The sequence below is a fragment of the Sus scrofa genome, chromosome 8 (assembly GCF_054392235.1).
Source record: "Sus scrofa isolate SSC_HxYL_T2T_F1_AM1 chromosome 8, Sscrofa_HxYL_maternal_Yorkshire_Landrace_v2.0, whole genome shotgun sequence".
Lineage (NCBI taxonomy): Eukaryota > Metazoa > Chordata > Mammalia > Artiodactyla > Suidae > Sus > Sus scrofa.
In genome coordinates, this window is record NC_139390.1 from 81371076 (window position 1) to 81395414 (window position 24339).

Here is a 24339-nt window from a genome sequence, read left to right on the forward strand (position 1 = left end):
ATTTTTACATGTCTTTTGCTCTTTCAAGAGCTCTGTTTCCCCTGGGTTAATTTCTTCCCTTGTCTATTCTACACTCTTTGTCATGTTGGAGGCTTTCTGTAGGTGCCTAATGATCTTTGGTCCTAAGTGAGGCAAGAGCGAAGTCATAGTCTCTTGATGTCTCTGGGTGGAATTCACTGACCAGCACACCCATTTCCTCTTTAGTCTTATGAACATGTACTTTATATTTTAAATTCTGTTGCTCTCATTAGACTCTCAAGAGGAAGTAAAACCTGTGTAGAAATAAGCAGCGGTCTTAGCTCTTTCTTTCTGAGGCGTTAGGATGTTGTCTGATGTTTCCTTTCTCTTGGAAGTTCAGAAGGAACACTTTATTCTTGGTAGACATTTAATATATTGTTGAGAGAGTGTTTTGAAAACTCCTCTGCCACCACCATTGTGTATTATGGCAATCAGAAAAGACCCTGCCTGATTAAAGTCTCATTTAAAGTTTAACCCGGTAAAAGAAGCTAAGAAGTAAAAGTTGGTAGAATAGGAGCAGGAAGCTCTGAATGCCAATGGGACTGTTTTAATCTTGTCAGTTTCAGTTATATTCTCTGCTGATACGCTAATCACAGCAGCTGTTCTGGAACATGGAGCCAGCTGGACGGGCCACAACCAATAATTTTACTAAGACTGCCAAGGAGCCATCAGGAAACTTGAAGTCTCATAGGACTTATGTGCAGAATCTCAGTGGATCTGCCTCGATAACTTTTCATGTGTTCCTCAAATCATTGAGAAACCTTTCACTCGTCCTGTTGTTTTGAAACTGAGTCATGTCTCTCCATATCAAAGAAACTCTTTTTTAACCTGACAGAGGCATTACATAGAACCCCTGAAGTTGTAGCACTGTGAAAGTAAGGGTAGTTATGGGTACAGCGGAAGAATTGGCAGAGCCGTAACTTTGATGTCTTGGCTGAGATTTTAGTATGCCATTGGGGAGGGGCAGGCAGCAGGAGCAGAGAACATGATGAGTGAATGTTTTTTTAATAAAATTTTTCCATATGTACCTGACTTATGTTCATGCTTAATACAACAGACTCTCCACATGGAATTATTCCTAGACTCTAGGAATATGAAATTCAAGGAGTTGTTCTGCTGATGTCCCAACTCCAGTGGTGTGGAAGGCAGCCTCTGTACTTTGTGAACAGTAGACAAGCAGGGGTCATTTGCTATTAAGTGGAACTTAAACCCACAAAAAGTTGATGCTGCTTTCACATCATTGTGACATTTAAGTTTGGAAGATAAGAAACACTTATCGCGTAAGCTAACAATGGGAAAGAAAGTAGAAGTGCGTCAACTTCCAAGACTCAGTTTCTTTCAGAGTTTCTGTCGTGGCTCAGTGATTAATGAATCTGACTAGGAACCATGAGGTTGCGGGTTCGATCCCTGGCCTCATTCAGGAGGTTAAGGATCTGGCATTGCCGTGAGCTGCAGATGCACCTCGGATCTGGCATTGCTGTGGTTCTGGCATAGGTTGGAGACTACAGCTCCGATTGGACCCCTAACCTGGGAACCTCCATATGCCACAGGTGCAGCCTTAAAAAAAAAAAAAAAAGACAAAAGAGGCCAAAAAAAAAAAAAGACTCAGTTTCTTGAAAGATAACATCACCAACTGGCCAAGATTAATTCCACTTCTGAAATGAAGATCAGTTTCTGATGGACAACCTTTCACTGAAGCTCATGGTGTTTAGAGGGGAGTGTAAAGCTAATGATTATGTATTAGGGTGTGATGCACACACAATAAGAGAGACGTGTTGTAAAGTATCGCACAGGAGAGCACAAGCTTTCCAGTCAACCAAGACCTGGGCTTGAGTCCTGGCTTTGTCATCTAACAGTTAGAACCTTGGACAAATCTTGAGAAACAGAACTCAACGTATGTTAAAGAAGATCAGATAAGGTAGGGCATTTGCCCTCAAGGACCTTATGGGAGAGGCAAACAAATCAACCCTTAAGAAGAGAGGGGGATGATTGCTGTGGCCGGGGAGCATGGCAGAGGCTGCTGTGGGCAAGGAAAGGAGGATCCAGTCAGATGAGTGGCCAGTGAGTGAGTTGGGAGATGTGAGCTTGGAAAGACCAAGAGGGTCCAGGGACAGAGATTCCAGGTGGAAGATGGTTCATAGAAGGTCAGGGGAATGCGCTCAAGGTTTGGATAACCTCCTGCAGACCTGGAAAGCTAAAGGAAGGTTTGAAATTGGAGACTCAAGTATTCAAAGGAAGATTTTTAGATGAGGAGTTGCGATGTGGAGGAGTTGCAAATGGGGGGACAAATAAGAGCAGATGCGACTTGCCATAGGAAGACTGGTAAATGAGCACATACTCTAGTTGAGAAAGGATGTGATGAGCACATGGCTTGCCAGGTAAAGGTGATGAGGGAATGAGACTGGATTGCCTGAAGTGTCCTGCTCTTTCATCAAACTGAAAGTCCCATGTCCTAGGAAACCTTTCAGTTCCTGCAAAGCAGCCTGGCTGATTAGCCCATCTGAGTCTCTGAATGTAGGAGTGAAATGAATGCGGACATTGATCCAAGTGATATTCAAGTGTAAGATCTTTAAGACTCATAACTACATGGATGTTGTCAGGGGGGGACAGAAGGAGAGAAGTTGAAGACACTAGTGGGCTTGGTTGGTGGAGGAGCTAGTTGTACCATCATCCAAGAGAGATTGAATCACCGTGTGTAGTAGATTCTTTCAGATCGTGAACCTCTGCTTTAGAGTCCTGGTCGATCAAGCATCTTTCACACATGTATTATTCCGGGCAGTGCCCTCTCTTAATCCTACCATTTGGACTGTTTGCAGTTTGGATCTGGAAAACAATAATCCAAAGCCATCTTTTAGTGTCTCTTCCTTTTGTTGGTGCAATAAAGTGGAAATACATAGCCACATCCAGGCCATCTGTGGCAGCATGAAGCCGTCTACTTACTCAAAGACGAGCTCTTAGAGTTTGTACTTCTTAATTGTTCTTAGTTGGAAAGAACTGAATTTTACAGTCTGTCTCCAAGAAAGAGTTCATTTGTTTTAAACACTTCCTAACCCCTGGTGGCTTGCTGTATTTGATTCCCTAAATGTGTCAAAAATAAGTAAATTTCAGGCTACCATTCTTACGAAATAAATTTCAAATGATGCCATTTAGAAAAGCCAGGGGGAGAAATAAAAGTAGCTAGTCAGCTCATTTTTAAATTTTCAACTGGATATTTGAGATTTATGTTGTTTTCTTCTTGTCTGGTGGATGGATAACATTCCTTGATTCTTTTCCAAACCAGCTTGATTGTGCAAGCCACAGATAAAGGGATGCCCAGGTTTTCTGGTACAACTGTGATCAAGATACAGGTGACTGATGTGAATGACAACGCCCCGACCTTTCTCCCCTCTGAAGCAGTGGAAATGGCAGAAAGTAAGTGTGGTGATTTGAAACAGTGGTTTGCATTAACTTGTATAATATCATCTACCATTTTTTCAGCCAGGTTCTGTGTCAAATATGAGTACCAATCCTCAGTAGCCACACAGTATAAATAGTTTTTACTTCATTTTACGGGATGGGAAATGGATGGTTGAAAATTAAATACCACATATCAAAGAGGTTAAAAGTGAAAGTTGGGATTTGCATTCAAACCAGCAGGAGGCCAGTTTCCCTAGGTCAGCTCACCACTCTACACAGCTTCTGTCTGTGTACAGACATTTCCCAAAAGTGAGATCTACTCTGTGAAGAAGCATCTCTTGCTGCTTGTGATGGTCCCTAAAGCGCCCCTGGAAGTAAAGTTCTTAGACAGAAAACTTGGTCAGTCTTTGTGTTACTGAACTCAGGTCTGGCTCCACTTGAAAGCCAATGCTCGAAAAATACTTGAAAAATACTCGAAAGCCAATGCTCAAGAATACTTCAGAAGCAAGTGTTGGTAGAAAGGAAAGCTGGCTTTATTCAGGGGTCAGTAACTAGAGGAGAAAGCAGACTCATGTCCAAAGGCCAATTCCTCACTGCTGATCAGTGGGCAAAAGCTTTTAAAAGGGAGTTTCAGGGGTGTATAGGCAGAGGGGTGTATAGTTTCAGGAGTGTACATGCAGACATAGCACAGTCAGCTCTTGAAATTGATCATTTGGTGATCTGATCAGTGTCATCTTGATTAAGGACCCTTAGTCTTGAGTCCCAGGATGGGTTTGTTCCTGTTTCCTTGAGGCCACTTCTTGGAATGGTGCAAGATGGAGCAGCTTATGTCATGGCTACAGTCTGGTCATCATGTAGATAACTTCTTACACCTGGTGGGGGTTTCATTACCTACGAAACAGCTCAGAGGTTATGGCTCAAGAGTATTATCTGTAGCCCTTGAGGAGGAACTGAAGGTTCTTGACTTTGCTTAATAACTAAACTGTTTATTTTTTTTAATTTTTGCTTTTTAGGGCCATACCTGCGGCATATGGAAATTCCCAGGCTAGGGGTCTAATCAGAGGTGCAGCTGCCAGCCTACACCACAGCCACAGCAACTTGGGATCCGAGCTGCCTCTGCAACCTACGCCACAGCTCATGGCAATATCAGATCCTTAACGCACTGAGCCAGGCCGGGGGAATTGAACCCGCATCCTAATGGATACTAGTTGGATTCGTTTCTGCTGAGCCACAATGGGAACTCCCTAAACTATTATTATTTTGTGCTGTTTGACAGCTTTTCCTTTGTTTCTGCATTTCTTCACTTCTCTGAACTGATTCTTTGATGAAAGTTCCTCTACAGACAAAAGGAGGAGGAGGACATGGGCAGCAGGGAGTTTGTCCCAGGAAGGCCTCATAGGGCCCCACTGGGTTTTATTTGCAGTACACTAAGGACAAGTAAATAACTAAAGGGAATTGACAGTTTTTGCACAAAGTCATCATCTTCCTCTAGAGTAAACTAAACCCCAATGTTTGCAGAAAGATTTTACCACATTGATGGTAGAGGTTGAAAATAGAAAATTTTATATGACATGCCAATTAATCTTAATTGTTTGGGTCTCCGGGTTATATGGTGACTCTGGAGTCTATGATGTCAAAGGTTTCTGTGGTCAATGGCTGTACTGGTAAGACCCATCCCAACTTTTTAGAGTTGAAGTTTCACATAGTGGCCTGTCACTCGCTTATGTCCTTTCACTCTTAATATCCAACTTATACCTAACATGAACCTAACATCTCATTCACTTTCCTAACAAATTATATACCTCCCTACTCACAGAGGGCTGTATTCCAGAAATTTCTATAAGGATATCTACAAATATTTTAAATATTCTAAAATATTCTACCAATAAAAAATTGTCCACATTTGCCTCTCACCTATTTGATGTATTTTCATCTGCTTTTACTGAACACACTATTCTAAAGCATATGCCTTGGTATCAAAGTGCAGCAATATGTCTGGTATAAATTTATCACAAGAACACACTGAATAAATCAAAACAAACTGAAAGGGGTAGTTCAGGAATGTTTGAACCTAGAAGTTCCCGTCATAGCTCAGTGGAAACCAACCCTACTAGTACCCATGAGGACAAGAGTTTGATCCCTGGCCTTGCTCAGTGGGTTAAGGACCTGGAGTTGCCATGAGCTGTGGTATAGGTTGCAGACATGGCTCGGATCTGGCATTGCTGTGGCTGTGGTGTAGGCTGGCAGCTGCAGCTCTGATTAGACCCCTAGCATGGGAATCTCCGTATGCTGCAGGTATGGCCCTAAAAAGCAAAAAAAAAAAAAAAAAAAGGGAGAGAGAGAGTATATTTGAATTTAAAATATGAAGATGTTGAGTCTCAGACACAGTGGAACTATTCTGAGTGTCTTGGCATCATCTTTCCACCTGCTCCATACCTGTCAGCTCTAAAACAAAGTCCTTCTCATGGCAGTTTAGGCTAGAGGATTCATAGGGCATCCACTTTGTGCTGGTTATTTTGGTGAGTGATATTAGAGGTCTGCTTTCATCACTAGTAAGGTGTATACCTTCTATAGTCTTGATAATTTTGAGAGTCAGATTTTTAAGAGAAGGAAGCAGGACCCTTTTAAGAGAAGGGTCATTTGAAAGAAATAATTTTACAGAAACAAGTACAAGAGACTAACTATTTTCTTTCTTTCTTTCTTTTTTTTTTTTTTTTTTTTTTTTTTTTTGTCTTTTTGCTATTTCTTGGGCCTCTCCCCCGGCATATGGAGGTTCCCAGGCTAGGGGTTGAATCGGAGCTGTAGCCACCGGCCTACGCCAGAGCCACAGCAACACGGGATCCGAGCTGCGTCTGCAACCTACACCACAGCTCACGGCAACGCTGGATCCTTAACCCATTGAGCAAGGGCAGGGAACGAACTCGCAACCTCATGGTTCCTAGTTGGATTCGTTAACCACTGCGTCACGACGGGAACTCCCTATTTTCTAACTTCAGTATCCAGATATTTTCATTTAAATCTTCCCTGCTTTGCAGAATTTTATGTCTTGTATTATGGTTTTGAGTGATAACCTTCTTCCCATCTGCATCCCCCATGAATATACGATTTTGATACAGAAACTCTATAGCACAAATAAGCGGCAGAGAATGTTTCTTAGTCCTGTAGCTGTGTTATAAACATATGATGAAAAGTGTAATATAAAAATTGAATCTACCCTCCCTCCTCAATTCCCGACTCAGTGGTAAATTTTCTCTTTTATTGGGCTCATAAATTCTTCAGAGTTTTTGTTCAGCTCATAACAATCCTTGTATGAGGACTCAGGCCAAGAAACAGCAAATCATGTTGGACCTGAACTAAAAATGCTTGGAGTGAATGATTAAAGAAAATCATTTCAAAGGATGAATTTTAATGGAGACTGACAGTGGTCATGCCTATTTCAGATTCTTTGCCTGGTGCAATTGTGACTCGGATATCAGTTCACGATGTGGACTCGAATCCAGCTTTCATCTTCAGTTTGGTCAAAGGCAGTCATGCTGGAACCAAGTTTGCTATTGATCGGAACACTGGGGTAGTGGTGCTGGTGAAAACCTTGGATTTTGAAGAGGCTGCTGAACATGAGCTGCATATCCAAATTTCAGATTTGATGCATCACATAGAGGGGACGCTTGTCGTCCATGTGCTGGACGTCAATGACAACCCACCAGTGTTTTCTCAAGATTCCTACCAGGTAAAGAGCTTAAAGAGATGCTGAAACCACAGCCCAAACTAGAAAGAATAGGGGATAATGTAAGCCTACTATTGTTGACACTCATTTAGACAGACAGACGGACAGTATTCACAGTTATTACTGCCTAACTTGATGCTGAAAGTTGTATATTTAATACCATGGAGGATAGAAATATACATGGAATTGAATATCTTATTCCATTCAGTTTCTTAGGTATACTTTCTATGTCATCATATAAAAGCATGTCACCATTTTTCTAGTTTTTAGGGCTTGGGAGCCCATTGTTCATAATAATTGAAACTTGCCTAATATTTGCAAAGCCACAGATGAGACAATAAGGTGGTTTGGATGAGCTGCAGTGAATTTGAAAACATTCTTTCTAGGCATATAGTTTTTTAAATATACTGATGAAACGTTTTGCAGAAACAAATGATGAAGGAAACTGTAAAGTGGAAATGGTAGATTTCAGAGCATAGTGTTTGTTTATAGAAGTAAGGACTTCTTCCTTTATAGAGATAGGCATTCAACCAAGTACTTGGAAATGGGCGTCCGGACCCTTGAATGTAAACACATGCAAAGCTTACCTTTGCACAGGAGGTAAATTGCCCTAAGTAATGATTTCTGCGAAGTCTTACTCAATAATACACCGTTCATGATTATACAGAGTAGCGCATCCTCATATATGAGTGAGCGCCTTAGCTATTCTCTGCCACACAGAAATGATTTAGAAGGAAAATTTTTTCATAATAAAAACCAAAATTGAATGAAAAAAAATTTTTTAATTTTTTTTTTTTTGGAGTTCCCATTGTGGCACAGTGGAAACAAATCCAACTAGTAACCTTTTGGATTCAATCCTGGCTTCGCTCAGTGGGTTAAGGATCCGGTGTTGCCGTGAGCTGTGGTATAGGTTGCAGACGAGGCTCGGATCTGGCATTGCTGTGGCTGTGGTGTAGACAGCAGCTGCAGCTCCGATTGGACCCCCCAGCCTGGGAACCTCCATATGCCGCGGGTGCGGCCCTAAAAAGCAAAACAAAACAAAACAATTTGTTTTTCTGACTTCTGGACCTATGAATACGATCTTCTTAATATGTCAGCTCTGTACACCTAAGAAAGTCAGCTTCTCTGTCTTTGCCGTAAGCAAAATGAATAAAACGATCTCGGGTGCTGGCCCCGTTCCTGAAAATGACTCTGGCCTTTAAGCACAATGTCCGCCTCTCGCTTTTCCCCTCAGGTCACCATTTCTGAATTGATGCCTGTGGGGCACCCAGTGCTGACCGTGGTGGCCACAGATGCGGAAAGTGAGAACATTTCTTACAGGATCCTTTCCTCTTCTAAGACATTTTCAATTGATGCTGCGAATGGTGAGTTGTTTGCAGTGGCTTTAGTGTTCATACACTTGCGTTCCAGGGTGGAAACCTGAAATAATCCTTTTCCAAATGAGCCTCAAATAGCCCCACACTCCCACCTACTGGTATCATAGACACCCCCCTTCTTCTTTCCCTTCGAGTCTAGCACTGTGGTAGCAAGACCTGCTGCTATTTCTCTCCTCCAACATCTCAATGGCTGGAAAACAAAAGGAACTGATTAAAGGCTGGCAAATGCACAGACGTTCAGAGAGCTCAGTATAGTAAACACCAGCTCATCCGCCAGCCAAGCACAGTGGAGGGAATTATCCCAGGCCTCAACTAGAATCAAAATGAAGTCGAAGGGGTTCACTTAAAACTGAAGACTTCGTGTTACCGGAGTTTGCAAGCTTTTTTCCCAAGCCAAGTCATGGCATCATACTGACCCCAAGAAAAATTGAAAATGGAAAATTAATTGAACATCTCTATTGAGTGAAAACCATTAAGATGTTCTGGTTTATTTGATGCCTCTTTCTATTGTTAGCAGAGATCAAGATACCTTTGGATTTTTTTTTTTTTTTTTTTTTTTTTGCTTTTTAGAGTCACACCCACAGCGTATGGAGGTTCCCAGGCTAGGGATCACATCGAAGCTACAGCTGATGGCCTACACCATAGTCACAGCAACACCAGATCTGAGCCACATCTGCAACCTGCACCACAGCTCACGGCAATGCCGGATCCTTAACCCACTGAGCAAGGCCAGGGATGGAACCTGCATCTGCACGGTTACTAGTCAGATTTGTTTTCACTGCGCCACACTGGGAACTCCAAGACACTTGTGGGTTGTTTTCGTTTGTTTGTTTGTTTTTGTCTTTTGTCCTTTTAGGCCCACACCTGTGGCATATATAGAGGTTCCCAGGCTAGGGGTCAAATCAGAGCTGTAGCCACTGGCCTTCACCACAGCCACAGCAACTTGGAATCTGAGACGTGTCTGCAACCTAGACCACATCTCACATTGACGCTGGATCCTTAACTCACTGAGCAAAGCCACGTCCTCATGGATACTAGTCATTAACCACTGAGCCACATAGGGAACTCCCAAGTGTGGTTTCGAAATGCCTTCTGGCGAGTGATTTCAGGTTAGAAAAGTTAGGCATGGTACAGAGAAAGTTTCACAGTGAGTAGACATTCAAAGCTAACTATTTAGCACACATTAGAGCACATTCCAGAAGAGAGAGGGGCCTGGAGCAGGTCATGCTGTGTGCTCCCTCCTGCACCCACCACGGTGTGGTTCCATGAGTCAGGGCCAGATGTGGATGTTAATAGGGTTGCTGGGCTGGTCACTTCCCGATATACACAAATTTTGGATCCTTAAGTTGTACACCCGAGACTTCCATAATGTTGATTACATGTCAATTATATTCTCAATTTAAAAAAAATTAACCTTAGGGTTACCTGAAGGGGGCGCATTCAGTCACAAAATAGTATGAGGCCCTCGGAATAGAAGGAGGTCATGGGGACAAGTCATGCCACTCAGTATGTGGATGAACAGCCACTGTGTGGATGTGACCATGTCAGGAGTTTGACTTTCCATCTCTTGGCCACAGCAAAGAGGCGGTCCCTTTGAGCACTCAGTCGTGGCAACATTTCTGCTTTGTATGCCTTCTAAACAAACTTGCCAATAAGACATGGATGAGAATGATTTTAGAATATTAACGATTACCAGGTCAGTTTAGTTCATGGCGGGGCTCTAACCGAAATGTAGCATTTAAATGATACCGTTTTGTCTTCTTTCTTAGTAACTTAAAATGCATTTACTTGAGAAACATGTCATTACATGTATACTTACAGAAAGTATATGTTTCTAGGAGTTCCCTTTATGGCTCAGTGGGTTAGGAACTGGCAGAGTCTCTGTGAGGAGGTGGGTTCGATCCTTGGCTCACTCAGTGACCTTGCAAGCATTGCTGTAGGTCACAGATGCGGCTCAGATCCCGCATTGCCCACAGTGTAGGCCTGCAGCTGCAGCTCTGATTTGACCCCTAGCGCAGGAGGTGCCACAGGTGCAGCCATAAAAAAAAAAAAAAAAAGAAAAATGGAAAGCATGTATTTATATATTTACTATGATAAAATATATTACATATATTTCACCAACAGGGGAAAAATCCATTGCTGAATTAACCATGAGCTATAGAAAAAACATCTATAATTAAACCATAGTGGTAACTCTGCAATATAATATTTACTACTTTGATTTGAACAAAAGGAGTGCCATCCATTATTTCCAGAATAAATATCTTTATGCCAGAATTCCTGTGTCTGTGAGTGGTAGAATGGGGTATAAATTATTCAAATAAGAGTACACTTTCCTTTAAAATAGTAATGGAACCACTTAACTCTACAAAAATAAAAATTAAAAAAACAAAACAAAACGGTGGCCAATCCCCTCAAGCCCCACACATACTTAATAGAGTGAATGCGATGAATAGTGTTTCTGAATCTTAAGTGTTTACAGAAATATAACTATAATCAGCAATTAGCCCTTGGTCATAACTTAGGTAACAAATCTAACAGATACCTTACATATCAGTCAATATTTGCTGACTGAAAGGATCATGAAAATTTTATTTCACAACCTTAAACGGCTATGTCTTGTTCTCCAGGCACAATATCTACTAGCAGTCCTGTCTTACTGCTGGATGGAAAATCAACCGTTCGATTTCTTGTCGAAGCCAGCGATGATGGGATTCCGGAGCTGACGGCGGTGACCTTGGTGGAGATAGAAATACAGGATGTGAACAACTACGCCCCCGAGTTTGCCCTAGGATGTTACAATGTGAGCGTGCGTGAGGACGCGCGGGTTGGCAGTACGCTGGTCACCTTTTCAACTGTGGACCGTGACTGGACCCGTGAAAACACACACGTGGAATATTCCATCATCAGTGGTAATGCACAGAACGATTTCCAGGTGGAAACTAGATTCCTTCATTCAGGCTATTCTTACAAGCCCGTCGGTTATCTGGTCTTGCTCCACAGTCTGGACAGAGAAGCAACTGCCCATCACAGGCTTGTCCTTCTGGCGTCTGACCTTGGTCGCCCTCCGCTAAGTTCCTCCGCCACCGTCTCAATAGAAGTCCTGGATGTGGACGATAACGCGCCCGCATTCAGCCGTCTGGAGTATCAGGCCCACGTGAAGGAAAGCACCCCTCCCGGCAGTCCCATCACTGTGGTCTCCGCTGACGACCGCGATGTGGCTTCGAAGGCGGAAATCACCTACCACCTAGTCTCTGGAAATGAGACAGGGCATTTCCGCCTAGAAGGCAAAACTGGAGTTCTTTATTTGATGAAGCCTCTGGATTATGAAGACACCATCAAATTCACCTTAACCGTCCAGGCTGCAGATGAAGAAAGGAAGCATTTTTCTTTTGCAGTTGTGTTTGTCAACGTCTTAGATGATAATGACCATGCACCTCAGTTTCTGTTTCCAAACGTGAACTGTGCTGTGCCTGAAAATCTGCCTCTTTTCTCCACCATATGTTCCGTGAATGCTTTGGATTTTGATGCAGGTCCTTATGGAGAATTGACCTATTCGATTGTATCGCCCTGTTCCGTCCCTGCAGAGGCTCCTCAGGATCATGACGCCTTCCTCATTGACCCCTTAACAGGGGAGATTCGTGCTAAGCAAGTCCTTGACTATGAAAATGACCAAAAATACTGCCTCACAGTTCAGGCAAAAGACAAGGGTGACGCCACAGCCTCCTTGACAGTTTGGGTAGATATCGAAGGGGTAGATGAGTTTGAACCCATTTTCACTCAGGACCAATATTTTTTCAACCTCCCAGAGAAGACGAATGCAAGGCAGTTGATCGGCAGAGTGGAAGCCTTTGATGAAGATGCTGGTATTGATGGAGTTATTCTTTACTCCCTTGAAACGCCATCTCTGTTCTTTTCAGTAAATACAACCAATGGCAATATTTATTTGAGTAGAGCCCTTCCCTTAATGAAAAATCAAGTCAGCAACAAAGACACCATTGAAATGAAAATCATTGCTCAGAGCCCCAAACCAGATTCCAAGTTTTCATCTTGTACCGTTTTTGTGAATATGTCCTTTTCCTCAACAGGAAAGCGCTCAGCGGTGTCAGCTAGCAGCTTTTCGATCAGTCTCACTGTCTCCTTTTTAGTGTTTCTGTTTCTCATCGTCATTCTAATAGTTCTGATTTTAAGATGGAAACAAAAAGATGCAACAAGCAATTATGAAGAAAAGAAAACCTCATCATCCTTAGATGTCAATTTGAGACTGACCAGAAACACCAGCGAGGTCAAGCCCTTCCAGAAAACGAATGAGTGCACCAACGAGCTGGTGCCTGTGGACTCCGTGCCTGAGTGGTTGAGTTTAATCAGAGTCGTGGAAAAGGACATTGCAGATCCCTACAGATGCTCGAACTCGAGCAGCCGCTGTTCTGTGGAAGGAGAAACTGCAGAAGATAAGGAAATCCAGAGGATAAATGAGCACCGGTACAGAAAGGACTCTGACTCATCTCTGAGTGACCGAGAATCCAGGGTGCCAGACTCTGGAATCCCAAGGGACTCAGACCAGCTGTCTTGTTTGTCTGGGGAAACAGATGTGGGGGTCACTGCCGAAGCCGCAGAAACCTGCCATACGTTTGAGGAAGGAGATCAAGGAGAAGGCAGGGGCACAACCTATGTTCAAAAGAATGTGTTACTGCAGCCACTGAAGAAGAGAGAGGCCAAAGGGGCCATGGTGGGTGAGGTTGGAAAGGAGGCCGTCTTTATTTCAGGGGATGAGGAAACAGGAAGCACAGCTCTCTCAACCCAGGGAAACTCCGATCAGGGCGGAGGAAGTAACTGCCCCTGGGATTATCTCCTCAGTTGGGAACCCAGGTTCCAACCTCTTGCCTCCGTCTTTAATGACATTGCAAAACTCAAGGATGAGCACGTATGTATGCCTGGCATTCCAAAAGAGAAATCCTTGGTTTTCCCACCACCATTGATAACAGCGGTCGCCCAGCCAGGGATTAAAGCAGTTCCCCCAAGAATGCCCGCCCTGACCCCCAGGCAAGTCCTTCAGAAATACCCACACTCCCCCACTGGCTACCATCACAGTTTTCTGCCCGACGCCATGACTCCCAGTTTTTCTCCATCTCTTTCCCTGCTGACCACACAGACCTCTGCCATGACTCCACTGCTGCCAGCTGGAGAATTATTAGGAACTCACCTGAGTGGTACATGCCATGAACTAAAAGCAGCAGATGAAGTTCAAATATAAGGCAGTTGTGATATCAAGTACCATCTCTGCAGTGGTCATGAAGGATTGGACAGCACCTTCCCAAGCAAGGTCCTAGAGGTTGCGTTCATTTATCTCCCAGTGAGTGATATCACTTAGTCTGGGTTTTTAGGGCCCCCTCATCGAAGTTTATCCAGTGTATTCCAGCCTTAATGAGAAATTACCATGTCTTTTAACCTTCAGGTTTTTCTCTCAGGACTCAAGCTTGTATATATTAAGGAGCGTATATTCTGCCATACCTGGTTTTCTGTATGGTTAGATTTACAATGGACACGATGAACTTGACAGGCTGCCAAAATGTTGATATGAAAACAAATGGAAATAAAGTATTCTGCATTCTGGTCACATTACTGCTGAGTATACTGCTATTCATAACACAAATTTGTAAAGACTGAATAAAGAATCAGTGTAGGACAGAAAGTCACAGCGAGGAAACTTGGAAGGATAAACAAGTTGTAAAGTGAAGCAGTTTTCCGCAGATCTCACATACTTGGAGGTGAGTTGCTCCACTTTTCCCATATGCCGCACTTGTGGAGTTTAGCCATAATTTGAATTTAATGCAGTGTCTTTTGAAAATCTAATGAGAAATTAAGAATGAAATTTGTCCCAACTCTGTGCCAAATAAGAAAATTATTCCTGATTAAATGAACCAGAAAGGCCTGTTCTTAATAGAGGGCTAGTATTGATGAAAGCAATAAGCATGTGGTTGGCGGCCACTTAAGATGTTTCCCTGGTCTTCTTTCCAAATCGAATGGTTTTTTTTTTTCAATGCTCTGTCTTGAAACAGGGTACAGGTACAGGCATTAAACTCTGAAGAGTCGCTTATATATGTAGCTCCATTTTATTTTCTTTTAGATACATTAACTTTGGGTGAGAAATAATTGATCCACTCCATGTCAGTTTTAGAAGTTTTTGCATAGATTAAATTAGGCCCTAAACTAATAATAATTTTCATGGAGTAATTTAGCAATATATTTTTAATGAAGATTTTTTTTTATATAAATATTCCTACTCTAAAAGTTGAGAATGGATATCAGAAGTATTTCTTCCCTTTGTTCAGACTCATCTATGTAGCGTTGCCATTAGAGGGAGCAGATTGTCGACGTGGCTAATATAATTCTGTTTGGTACAGCTACTGTTTCACAAATACAGGAATGTTGTGTGGTGTCCTATATAAGATGCTGTCTCCTGTCTGGTGACTCTGAGGATCCATCAGAGAGTCTCATCCCTTCCAGGAAAGCAGAGCATATCCTGATGAGGGGGGTCCCGAGGTCATTCGCAGTAGGCAACGTGGCCAGGCTTTGGAATAAGAGTTTGAGATTCTCATGTCAAGCCTAGCAGACATCTGATGGGGTTTTCCTACGAGTTAGTATGGGATTCAGCTATGGAAATAGTTCCTTTATATTTTCTTTCCCTAGGCCTCATCTGTAAAATTGTGTGAGATAGCCAATGAATGTCTCTTTACTGAAAAACATTGTAGGATGCCGTGTGTGATAACTAGTTTTGTAGAGGCATAATTCTAAGACTTCCTATGCTGGATTTTATCAATTACCTATTAGAAATTGTATGAAGCATGAAGGTTTTTGGATAAGCCTGGAATCCTAGGGAACATCATTTAGGCATGGAACACTTCAAAAGTAAAGGATGGATGCATGCCTCTCCTTTACTTCATGGCATCCAAGGAAGAAGATTTCATGGTTTTCCTAAAAAAAATTTTTTTAATTATTTCATCATTCCATATCTATTCTCTGATCTCCTTCAAAAGATTCCTTGGCGCCTACAAAGAAACGCTATACTGATTTTCTTTTCTCATCATACATGGAAGTTTTGCTTTGCAACAGAATGATTTCTAGGAACCATTTTAGTGTTTTTAATTAAACAGGTTCTTCATTTAGTACACTGCAAAAGTTATCTATCTAACTCTTCCCCAAGTTGTTTTCCTGTGATGTTATTACTCATTCTGGACACGATTCTGCATTTTTTTCTAGACATTTAATAGAAACAGAAGACTTGAAGTATTTAGAGCTATTCCTTACCAACGTCTGGTGGATTTTTAATTGATGACTTTATTAATATTATAGCCAAGGCCCCTCTACTGCCAAACGACCATTACAGGGGGGGTTGAGAGTCAAAATGTGAACATGCTCATGAAGTGTTTGCAATAAATCATATGTCAGCCCTTTCAACCAGAGTGCCTTTTTCCTAAGTAAACAATATAATTTGTACAGTTTTCCTTCACGTTTAATATTAACTTGCCTCATATGGTCTGTGTTACTTTGCTGATCTACACACCGGCTTTCACACTCCAGAGGGGGGCATAGAACTTGTTAGTGGAAAATCGCATTAAGCCCCAAATTCATAAGCTATAAAATAAAAGACAGTTGTCTCTTGTGGAATGTTGGCTGCCTGAAATTTTGGACTTTCTTGTTGGCAGTCTTCAAAATACTGGTGTAAATCAGGACCAAATGGATATCAAAATTCCATGTCCTAGTAGTAATCATTGCATTGGCTTCCAAAACAGATTCCTGGGCAAAGAAAGGGAAAAAATGCTGCCTCTTTAGGGACTTAGCATTTTGCTGTTCTTTTAAAATATTGAAAGTATTAAAATGTGCTGTAAACTACTGGCTGCCCCTGCATGTGCATACTGAGTCCATGACAGATGTCCAGGTGGCCTTGTATTTCTTAGCACCTTTACCCTCAGTTTCAGGGCCCTGCTTGCCGGGTCTTCCGGAAGTTATGGTGATGAAAATGAATTATTAATTGTAAAATTATTTCCATCCCAGCTTATGCTTTGTGACTTCTGTGTTGACATTTTACACATACCTTGAGTTTAAAAAAGCAAGATATAACTAAAAGGATCTAAGAGGATAACCCACTTCAAAGATGGTTAGTGGATTCTCACATGACGTCATGGATAAGCTCATTTGGGTTTATTTTAGTTGAGCTCCTAAGTAGACAGGCAGCTGCTTGGTCAGCGCTACAGAGAGTTCGTACGGATAATAATGATGCAAGAAGGAGAAAGGGTTAAGAGTTGTAAAAAGTAATTTTTAAGTATAAAGATTTTGCGGAGTCACGTGCCCTTCATAGCTTCATTCTGTTGAGGAGTCCCTCTTTCTCTCTCTCCTTTTTAGAAGGTCTCTTTTCTCCTTCTTCGTATTTACTCCTTTCCAGTCTCTCTCTCTCCATCATGTGAAAATTTAGATTTCTCAAGGCGTGAACCTAAAGCTAGGTGACAATGAACTGAAACACATTTGATCATGAGAACTTGAATCTGTGGTGGGGTGCAGTTGTTGGGTGAACTCTAGAATTAAAAAAAAAAAAAAATTGGAATGATGACCTTACCTTATTCCCTACTCTATAACTTTGGCCTCAGGAGAGCCACAATTTTATGGAGCTAACTTTAAGTATATACCATATAATGGAATTCACAAGGCAGTTGGCACAGAAGATGGAATTGGAGTACCCAGCCTTTTTTTTTTTTTTCTGGAATCTCATTGTTTTTAAAAATGAGTACTTGCTTGGTAATTGGGATTTTATTATAAAATATTACACTTTATATAAATTTTCAACCACAATAGAGACATAGTCGATAGTCTCTTCACAAGTATTGTCAATTTTATTTGAATTCTGGTGACATAAATTATTTTTATTTCATATCAATTGAAGAAATATGTTTATTAGAAATGAAATTATGGCCCTCTTAGGAAGAATCAGCCCAAGATGACTAGAGGATCAGACTATTTCTTTCTCTTAGAAACTTGGCATTTGGCGATTTAATGACAATTTAGCACTTCCTACTGTTTTGGTCTATGTAGTTTTTCCCTCATTTCACCCAGTATATTTGCTAAACCAAAACTGTGAAGTGAGTAAAAATTAGGGGAAAAGCATACCAAATGAATAGCAGATGCGCAAAGTGCATCTCTTGAGTGAGAAAGCATTATTTTGGTTAGAAAACTAAATACATGGATTTCGCTGTTAGATAGTAAATCCTCAAGGAAAAGGCCTGGTCTCCACTGTATTATGAAATACAGATGTTTCTGAGAATAGATGAGCACATGTTTAAATGGGCACAGAGGGCGCCATAGTGTAAGGGTGCCCTATATAAGCCTTGACCCCATTAGGTATGAGTTATGTGATTTTAGCCCATCGTAGTAGAGAGAGAAAGTCAATGTCAAAATCCTATCAAAATATTATAGAATGTTATAGCATATCTAAGATAAAGTCAAATGACTAGAAATTTTTAAATTCTTTAATCTGATGGGTTTTCTCTTTCTTCTCCCTTGCTCACGATATACATAGATTTCTTGTGAGTGTTGGACATAGCATAAACAAGTTAGGTGACATTCAAAAGCATATTGTTTGAGACAGTGATATTACAAGACCAGACGTATTGGATTAATTGAATTTCAGATCCTGTATTAAACTGTGACTGCCGTATGTCTAGCAGGACATATCAATATGAAGAGAAAGTATAATTCAGTAGATAGGCCTAGAATGTTTACATCCTAATTTATTAAAATTTAATGCAAAAACAATATGGGAAATTTATGAAGGAAATTTTATGTATGTATATTACTGAGTATGTTAAAAGGGATATTTTACTTTATTTTATTTTATTTTATTTTTGTCTTTTTGCCTTTTCCAGGGCCACTCCCATGGCATATGGAGGTTCCCAGGCTAGAGGTCTAATCAGAGCTGTAGCCACTGGCCTATGCCAGAGCCACAGCAACGTGGGATCCAAGCCATGTCTGCAACCTACACCACAGCTCATGGCAACGCCGGATCCTTAACCCACTGAGCAAGGCCAGGGATCGAACCCGAAACTTCATGGTTCCTAGTCGGATTCGTTAACCACTGAGCCACGACGGGAACCCCTAAAAGGGATATTTTAAACAAGTACAGGTTATTTAATAAATGCATACTGGAGAACTGGGGAAAGGGTAAACAGGACATTATTTTTTCTCATACCATGAACAAAACTGAATTCTAGCTGTATTAATGAGTAAAAGTTAAAATGAAACCGTAAGAAAAGCATAGAATAAAGGTGGGAAAAAACCTTTTTTAAATATAAAAGCAAAGGTAGGAGTTCCTGTTGTGGCTCAGCAGGTTATGAAGCTGCCTATTATCTGGGAATGCAGGTTCCTATCCCTGGCCTCGCTCAGTGGGTTAAGGATCTGGCGTTGCCATGAGCTGTGGTATAGGTCACAGACACAGCTCAGAGCTGGTGTTGCTGTGGCTGAGGCAGAGGCTGGCATCTTCAGCTCCAGTTTGATCCTTAGCCTGGGAGCTTCCATATGCCACAGGAGCAGCCCTAAAAAAAATAAAAAACAAACAAAAAAACAAAGGTAGAGTGATAAATTTGAGCTTATGACAATAAAAAGTACTATAACAGTTAAAAGAAATGATCATTGGGAAATACTTCATAGGCTTAATCAAGAAATGTTTACTTAGTATCTATTGTGGGACAAGGCATGGAGTTGGGCTCTGGAGATACAGGAGTGAGATGAGATAAAACCTGTGCATTTACAAACTTACCTTGAACTGAAGGAGATAACAATAAAAATATGCTCTCAAGTAGCAGTGTTACCATATGAAGAAAGTTTTAAAAGGTGCATAGAAAAGCAAAGAAGACACTGACAAGGGGGAATACAGCAGTACTATTTTGATTGAGTCTTCAGGGGAAGATCTGGTGTGATGCTATCTGAATAGAATGAAGTGAATGAGCCATGCAAAGTGCTGAGAGGTCCATGCATCAGCAAAGAGGGGGCCTGGGGTAGGCGTGCGTGGAGTGTTTGGAAAACTGTAAACCCACTGTGGCCCAAAACTGGTATGAGGGGAAGAATAGCAGGAATAAGATCATGGACATAACTAGGGTTCAGCTTATGTAGTGCCTTATAGGCTAGGATAAAAGGCTTCAGATTTTGTTCCAAGTGTTGTGGGAAGCCATTGGTGGTTTCTGCCCAGAAATATGATATTATCTGGTTTACGCTTTTAAAGAGTAACTGGCTACTTTAAGGAAAATAGACCAAGGTAGAGGCGGGGAGGAGTTTAGTGTAGTTATAATTCCGCAGTCAATTGGCTAGTGTGGTCGTCTTAGCTGGTTTAGGTTGGAGCTCAGCTACGGTGTGAGAGGTGGAGGTAAATAAGAGTCAAGATGTATATTGGAGGTCGTGTTGCTAGTTCTTGATAATCAATTGGCTATGGATATGAAAAAAGCTAGACTTGAGTCTAGGCCTTACGAGTGAATTTAGGGCAGTAGGAGAAATGACAGAGTTCTCGGATTATGGATGGTATTTAAAGTCATCTGGATGAGATCACTGAGAAGTAAGTGTAAATAGAGAAAAGACTCCAGGACTGACCTTTGGGACAAAGACAAAGGGGTCGAAAAAGAAAGATCCATCCATTAATTCCCCAGAAAAATTCTCTAGTTAGGTACAATCGAGAAGCAAGATAGTTTGATACACCAAAATCCAAGTGGAGAAAGTGATTTAGGTTCTAGTTAGGGCAAGAGAGCAACAACAGTGTAGATGTTTAAGTCTTCTCAAAATGTGTCTGTATTTGTGTGTCTTTGTGTGTACAGATGCATTAACCCCACCAGATATTAAAACATATCATAAAGCTCAATATTATGAATGAGAACTCAATCCATTTGCTCATGACTTAGTGATTATTTTACAATACCCCAATATTACTCAGAGACTTGAGCCTTTGAAAGTCATTATAAGAGCAGCATTCCCATTAATGTCAGGAAAGATAGATCTCTTATATTGCTCTTTTTAAGTATACCTGTAGTTTTATATAATGCAGTAGGAACAAGAAAAAGAAGTAAGAGGTACACATTTGAAAGAAAGAGACAAAAGAGTCTTTATCTGAAGACCACACCACTCCCTATACAAGGATTCCCCATGTAAATCATTAGGACTAATAGGGAATTCAGCAAGTTTGTGAATACAAGGTCTGCATCAAATATCATGAACAATCTTTATATGCCATCAATAATCAACTGGAATATGTAATAGAAGAAAAGCTCGTTCACAGTAACAATGAAGACTGTAAGGTATCTAAGAATAAATCTAACTACATTTTGAAGACCTTCTGGAGAATTTAGAAAACATTACTGTAGAAAACAAAAGACCTAATTAAATGGAGGTATATGGGGTTTAGAAAGGGATGCTCAATAATTTGAAGATAGTAATTCTCTGAACTCACCTATGAACTCAGTGCAACTCAATCAAAAGGTCAATGCAAGAAACTGATGCAACACTGTAAATCAACTATAATGAAAAGCTTTTTTCAAAAAGGCCAACACATTTTTGCAGAATTGGGCAATACTATTTGAAAATTCATATAAAAGAACAAAGATCCAAGAATAACAGAGATAATATCAAAAAAAAAAGAATGAGGAGGAAGGAGTCACTTTTCCTACCAGATAAAAAGAGAGAGAATAGACTAGAGAGGCCTAGAAATAAACATATGTACGGAAATCTCATATGAAGATAGCTTATTAAATAAGGAATAAGGAAAGGGAGGATAATTTAATAAATGATGCTGAACTAATAAGTTATTTGTATTAAAAAGAGATTAAATTGGATCTCTTTTTCACAGATTAAAAAAATAAAATGAAAATTAAAACTTGTAAAGGAAAAAAGTCTAAGTTTTGACGAGAAAATATAGGAAGAATGTGTCTTTATGACCTTAAGAGTAGGGAGGACTTCATTCAACAAGACACAAAAAACACAAACACAAAAGAACAGACTGATAAATATAATTACTTTAAAACTAAGAATGCATAGTGATTACATGAGCAAAAGAATGTATGGGAGTTCCTGTTGTGGCGCAGTGGTTAACGAATCCGACTAGGAACCATGAGGTTGCGGGTTCGGTCCCTGCCCTTGCTCAGTGGGTTAACGATCCGGCGTTGCCGTGAGCTGTGGTGTAGGTTGCAGACGCGGCTCGGATCCCACGTTGCTGTGGCTCTGGCGTAGGCCGGTGGCTACAGCTCCGATTCGACCCCTAGCCTGGGAACCTCCATATGCCGCGGGAGCGGCCCAAGAAATAGCAACAACAAAGACAAAAAGACCAAAAAAAAAAAAAAAAAAAGAATGTATGCATGTGTTCATTAACTTTAATAACATATAACTTTAGTTTTATATATATAAATTTAATTATAATTAAATCAAATTGTAATTGATTTAAAATGTACCAATTTCTTCTGTACAGCAAAGTGACCGTCATCTATCTATCTATCTACATATATACACATTAACTTTAATTATACATAACTCTAGTTATTTATATATATGAAAATTTACCTTTAATTAAATCAAATTATAGTTGATTTACAATGCTGTACCAATTTCTGCTGTATAGCAAAGGGACCCAGTCATATTTGGATCCCTTTGCTGTACAGCAGAAATTGGCACATCATATAAATCAACTATAATTTGATTTAATTGTAATTAAGGTTAACTAGTCAACTTTAATTTAAAAAAAGAAATAATTTGTTACCAACAACCAAAAAAAAAAAATGATGAATAGTGAACAAAAGATAACACATGACCAAAGTTATCAAAGAATCCCTAACCTAGAACAAGACATTTACAAATTATATTATGAAAAAAGACTTAATGGCCATACCTTAACAATATTAACAAGAAAGTAATAGCTTAATAGAAAAAAAAAAGGACAAAGAGAGTTATAGAGGAAGCTCGTATGGCCAATAAGCATATATATGCTCAATGAGATATGCTATTGGTAAAAATATGAAAATATAACAATATTAAATGTTGGCAAGATTGTAGACGAACTTTCACATAATGCTTGTGGGAATTTCTTAGTTTTCATCAGCTCTTAGTTGTTACAGCCATTGTGGAAGGCAGTTTTGGCAATACTTAGTAAAGTTGGCAACCTAGGTAATTCCAAGTCTAGATTTATACTCTAGCAGCAGTCTCTTTTATGCATATAAAAAGACGTGGATAAGCATGCTTATTGCAGCATTGTCTCTAAAAGAAAAAAATGGAAAAAATATAATTTTCCTTCAAAAGAAGTTTTGATAAATATTTGTGTTCTATTCATAATGCTATCCAGTAGTTGCACTGAATGAGCTGGAGTTACTTTTATCCATAAAGATAATTCTTTGAAATATCATATTCCAGAGAAGTATATACTATTCGATATCATGTACGAAAAGTTAAAAATATGCAAAATAATACTCTATAAATTCTTTATTGATAAATACATATGTAGTGTATACATAGCATTAGTATAATACATGCTTAGGAAAAGATACACATTCACAGTGGGGTTTACCATTGAACAGAGAGGGGCCTAAAGTTTCAAGCAGTTTAAAATATGTTGTTACTTTAAAAACTCTGGGAGTTCCCGTTGTGGTGCAGCAGAAACAATCCGACTAGGATTCATGAGGAAGCAGGTTCAATCCCTGGCCTCGTTCAGTGGGTTAAGGATCCCGTGTTGCCATGAGCTGTGGTGTAGGTCGCAGATGCAGCTCGGATCCCGCGTTCCTATGGCTGTGGTATAGACTGGCAACTGTGGTTCTGATTCGACTCCTAGCCTGGGAACTGCCATGTGCCATAGGCGCAGCCCTAAAAAAAAAAGCAAAAAATAGATAAATAAGTAAATAACTAATGAAATAAATGAGTAAAAACCCTGACACAGATCTGGTAAAATGTATTCCTAGGGTTGAGTTGTCAGTATTATTTTTAAATTAAAAATATATAGTACTGATTACAACCATCAGGATCACGGGAGAGATGTGACTTGAAAAGGTTGGGTTCATCTGCGTTCACACGTAGGGAAACTGAATTGCCTTCTAAAGGAAAGTGCTTTCCACATGAAAACTGTGCCGATGAATCTAAGCATTCAAGCGCTGTGGAAAATTTTTTAGGCAGAGTATGCTTTAATCAGCGTCTCCTGCCAATGATTTTTCTTTTCTTTCGACATTACAAAGAAGGCCAGGAGAGCGAATGCAATCATGTAACGACACAACATCTTTGGGGTGAACCACAGAACCTGAGAACAGCCGGCCGGCTGGGGTTTTTCGAATACACGTTGTAATTTGGAGCAAAAGAGTCTCTTGTTTCCGTGATGAATGTGATGTGGCATTTTCTGATTGGCAAGTGACCCATAGAAAGTACCCGAGGAATGATCATGTCACAGTCCAAGTTCGTAATTAAGGGGAGTTTTGTGTGCAGCCTTAATTGCATTTGTTGGAAGCTGAGTCCTTGATTTCCCAATCTTGTCTGCATTTTTTACTTGCCTTATGTAAAAATGAATAAAAGGAGGTGTTTCTCCAAAGAAATACAAATCTGGGAGGTTTGTCTGGTATGGATAACGGTAGAAAGCTTATCCCCGTAGTTAGCTGCCATTGCCCTCCCAGGAAAAAGCTGAGCCTTTGTATCATCTGGGAGTTTGAACTATAATCAAGAATTTCTTGGGAGTTAAAAAAAAAAAAAAGAATTTGTCCTTTCCGATGCATGCAGCTAATCTGATACTTCTCCCTAAATGGTGTTGTCTCAGTAAATTGGGTGTCTGGC

At 40.5% G+C, this 24339-nt stretch overlaps 1 protein-coding gene across 1 annotated transcript in view; it reads left to right on the forward strand.

Moving 5' to 3' along the window:
• DCHS2 (dachsous cadherin-related 2) overlaps positions 1-15972 on the forward strand; it is a 272388-nt gene extending 256416 nt beyond the window's left edge. Inside the window, exons 17-20 of the mRNA XM_021101485.2 lie at positions 3299-3429; positions 6855-7141; positions 8373-8502; positions 11145-15972. Coding sequence (XP_020957144.2) covers positions 3299-3429; positions 6855-7141; positions 8373-8502; positions 11145-13768 — 3172 coding nt within the window. The 3' untranslated portion in view covers positions 13769-15972. The remainder of the gene's footprint in view (positions 1-3298; positions 3430-6854; positions 7142-8372; positions 8503-11144) is intronic.
• The last annotated feature ends 8367 nt before the right edge of the window (positions 15973-24339 follow it).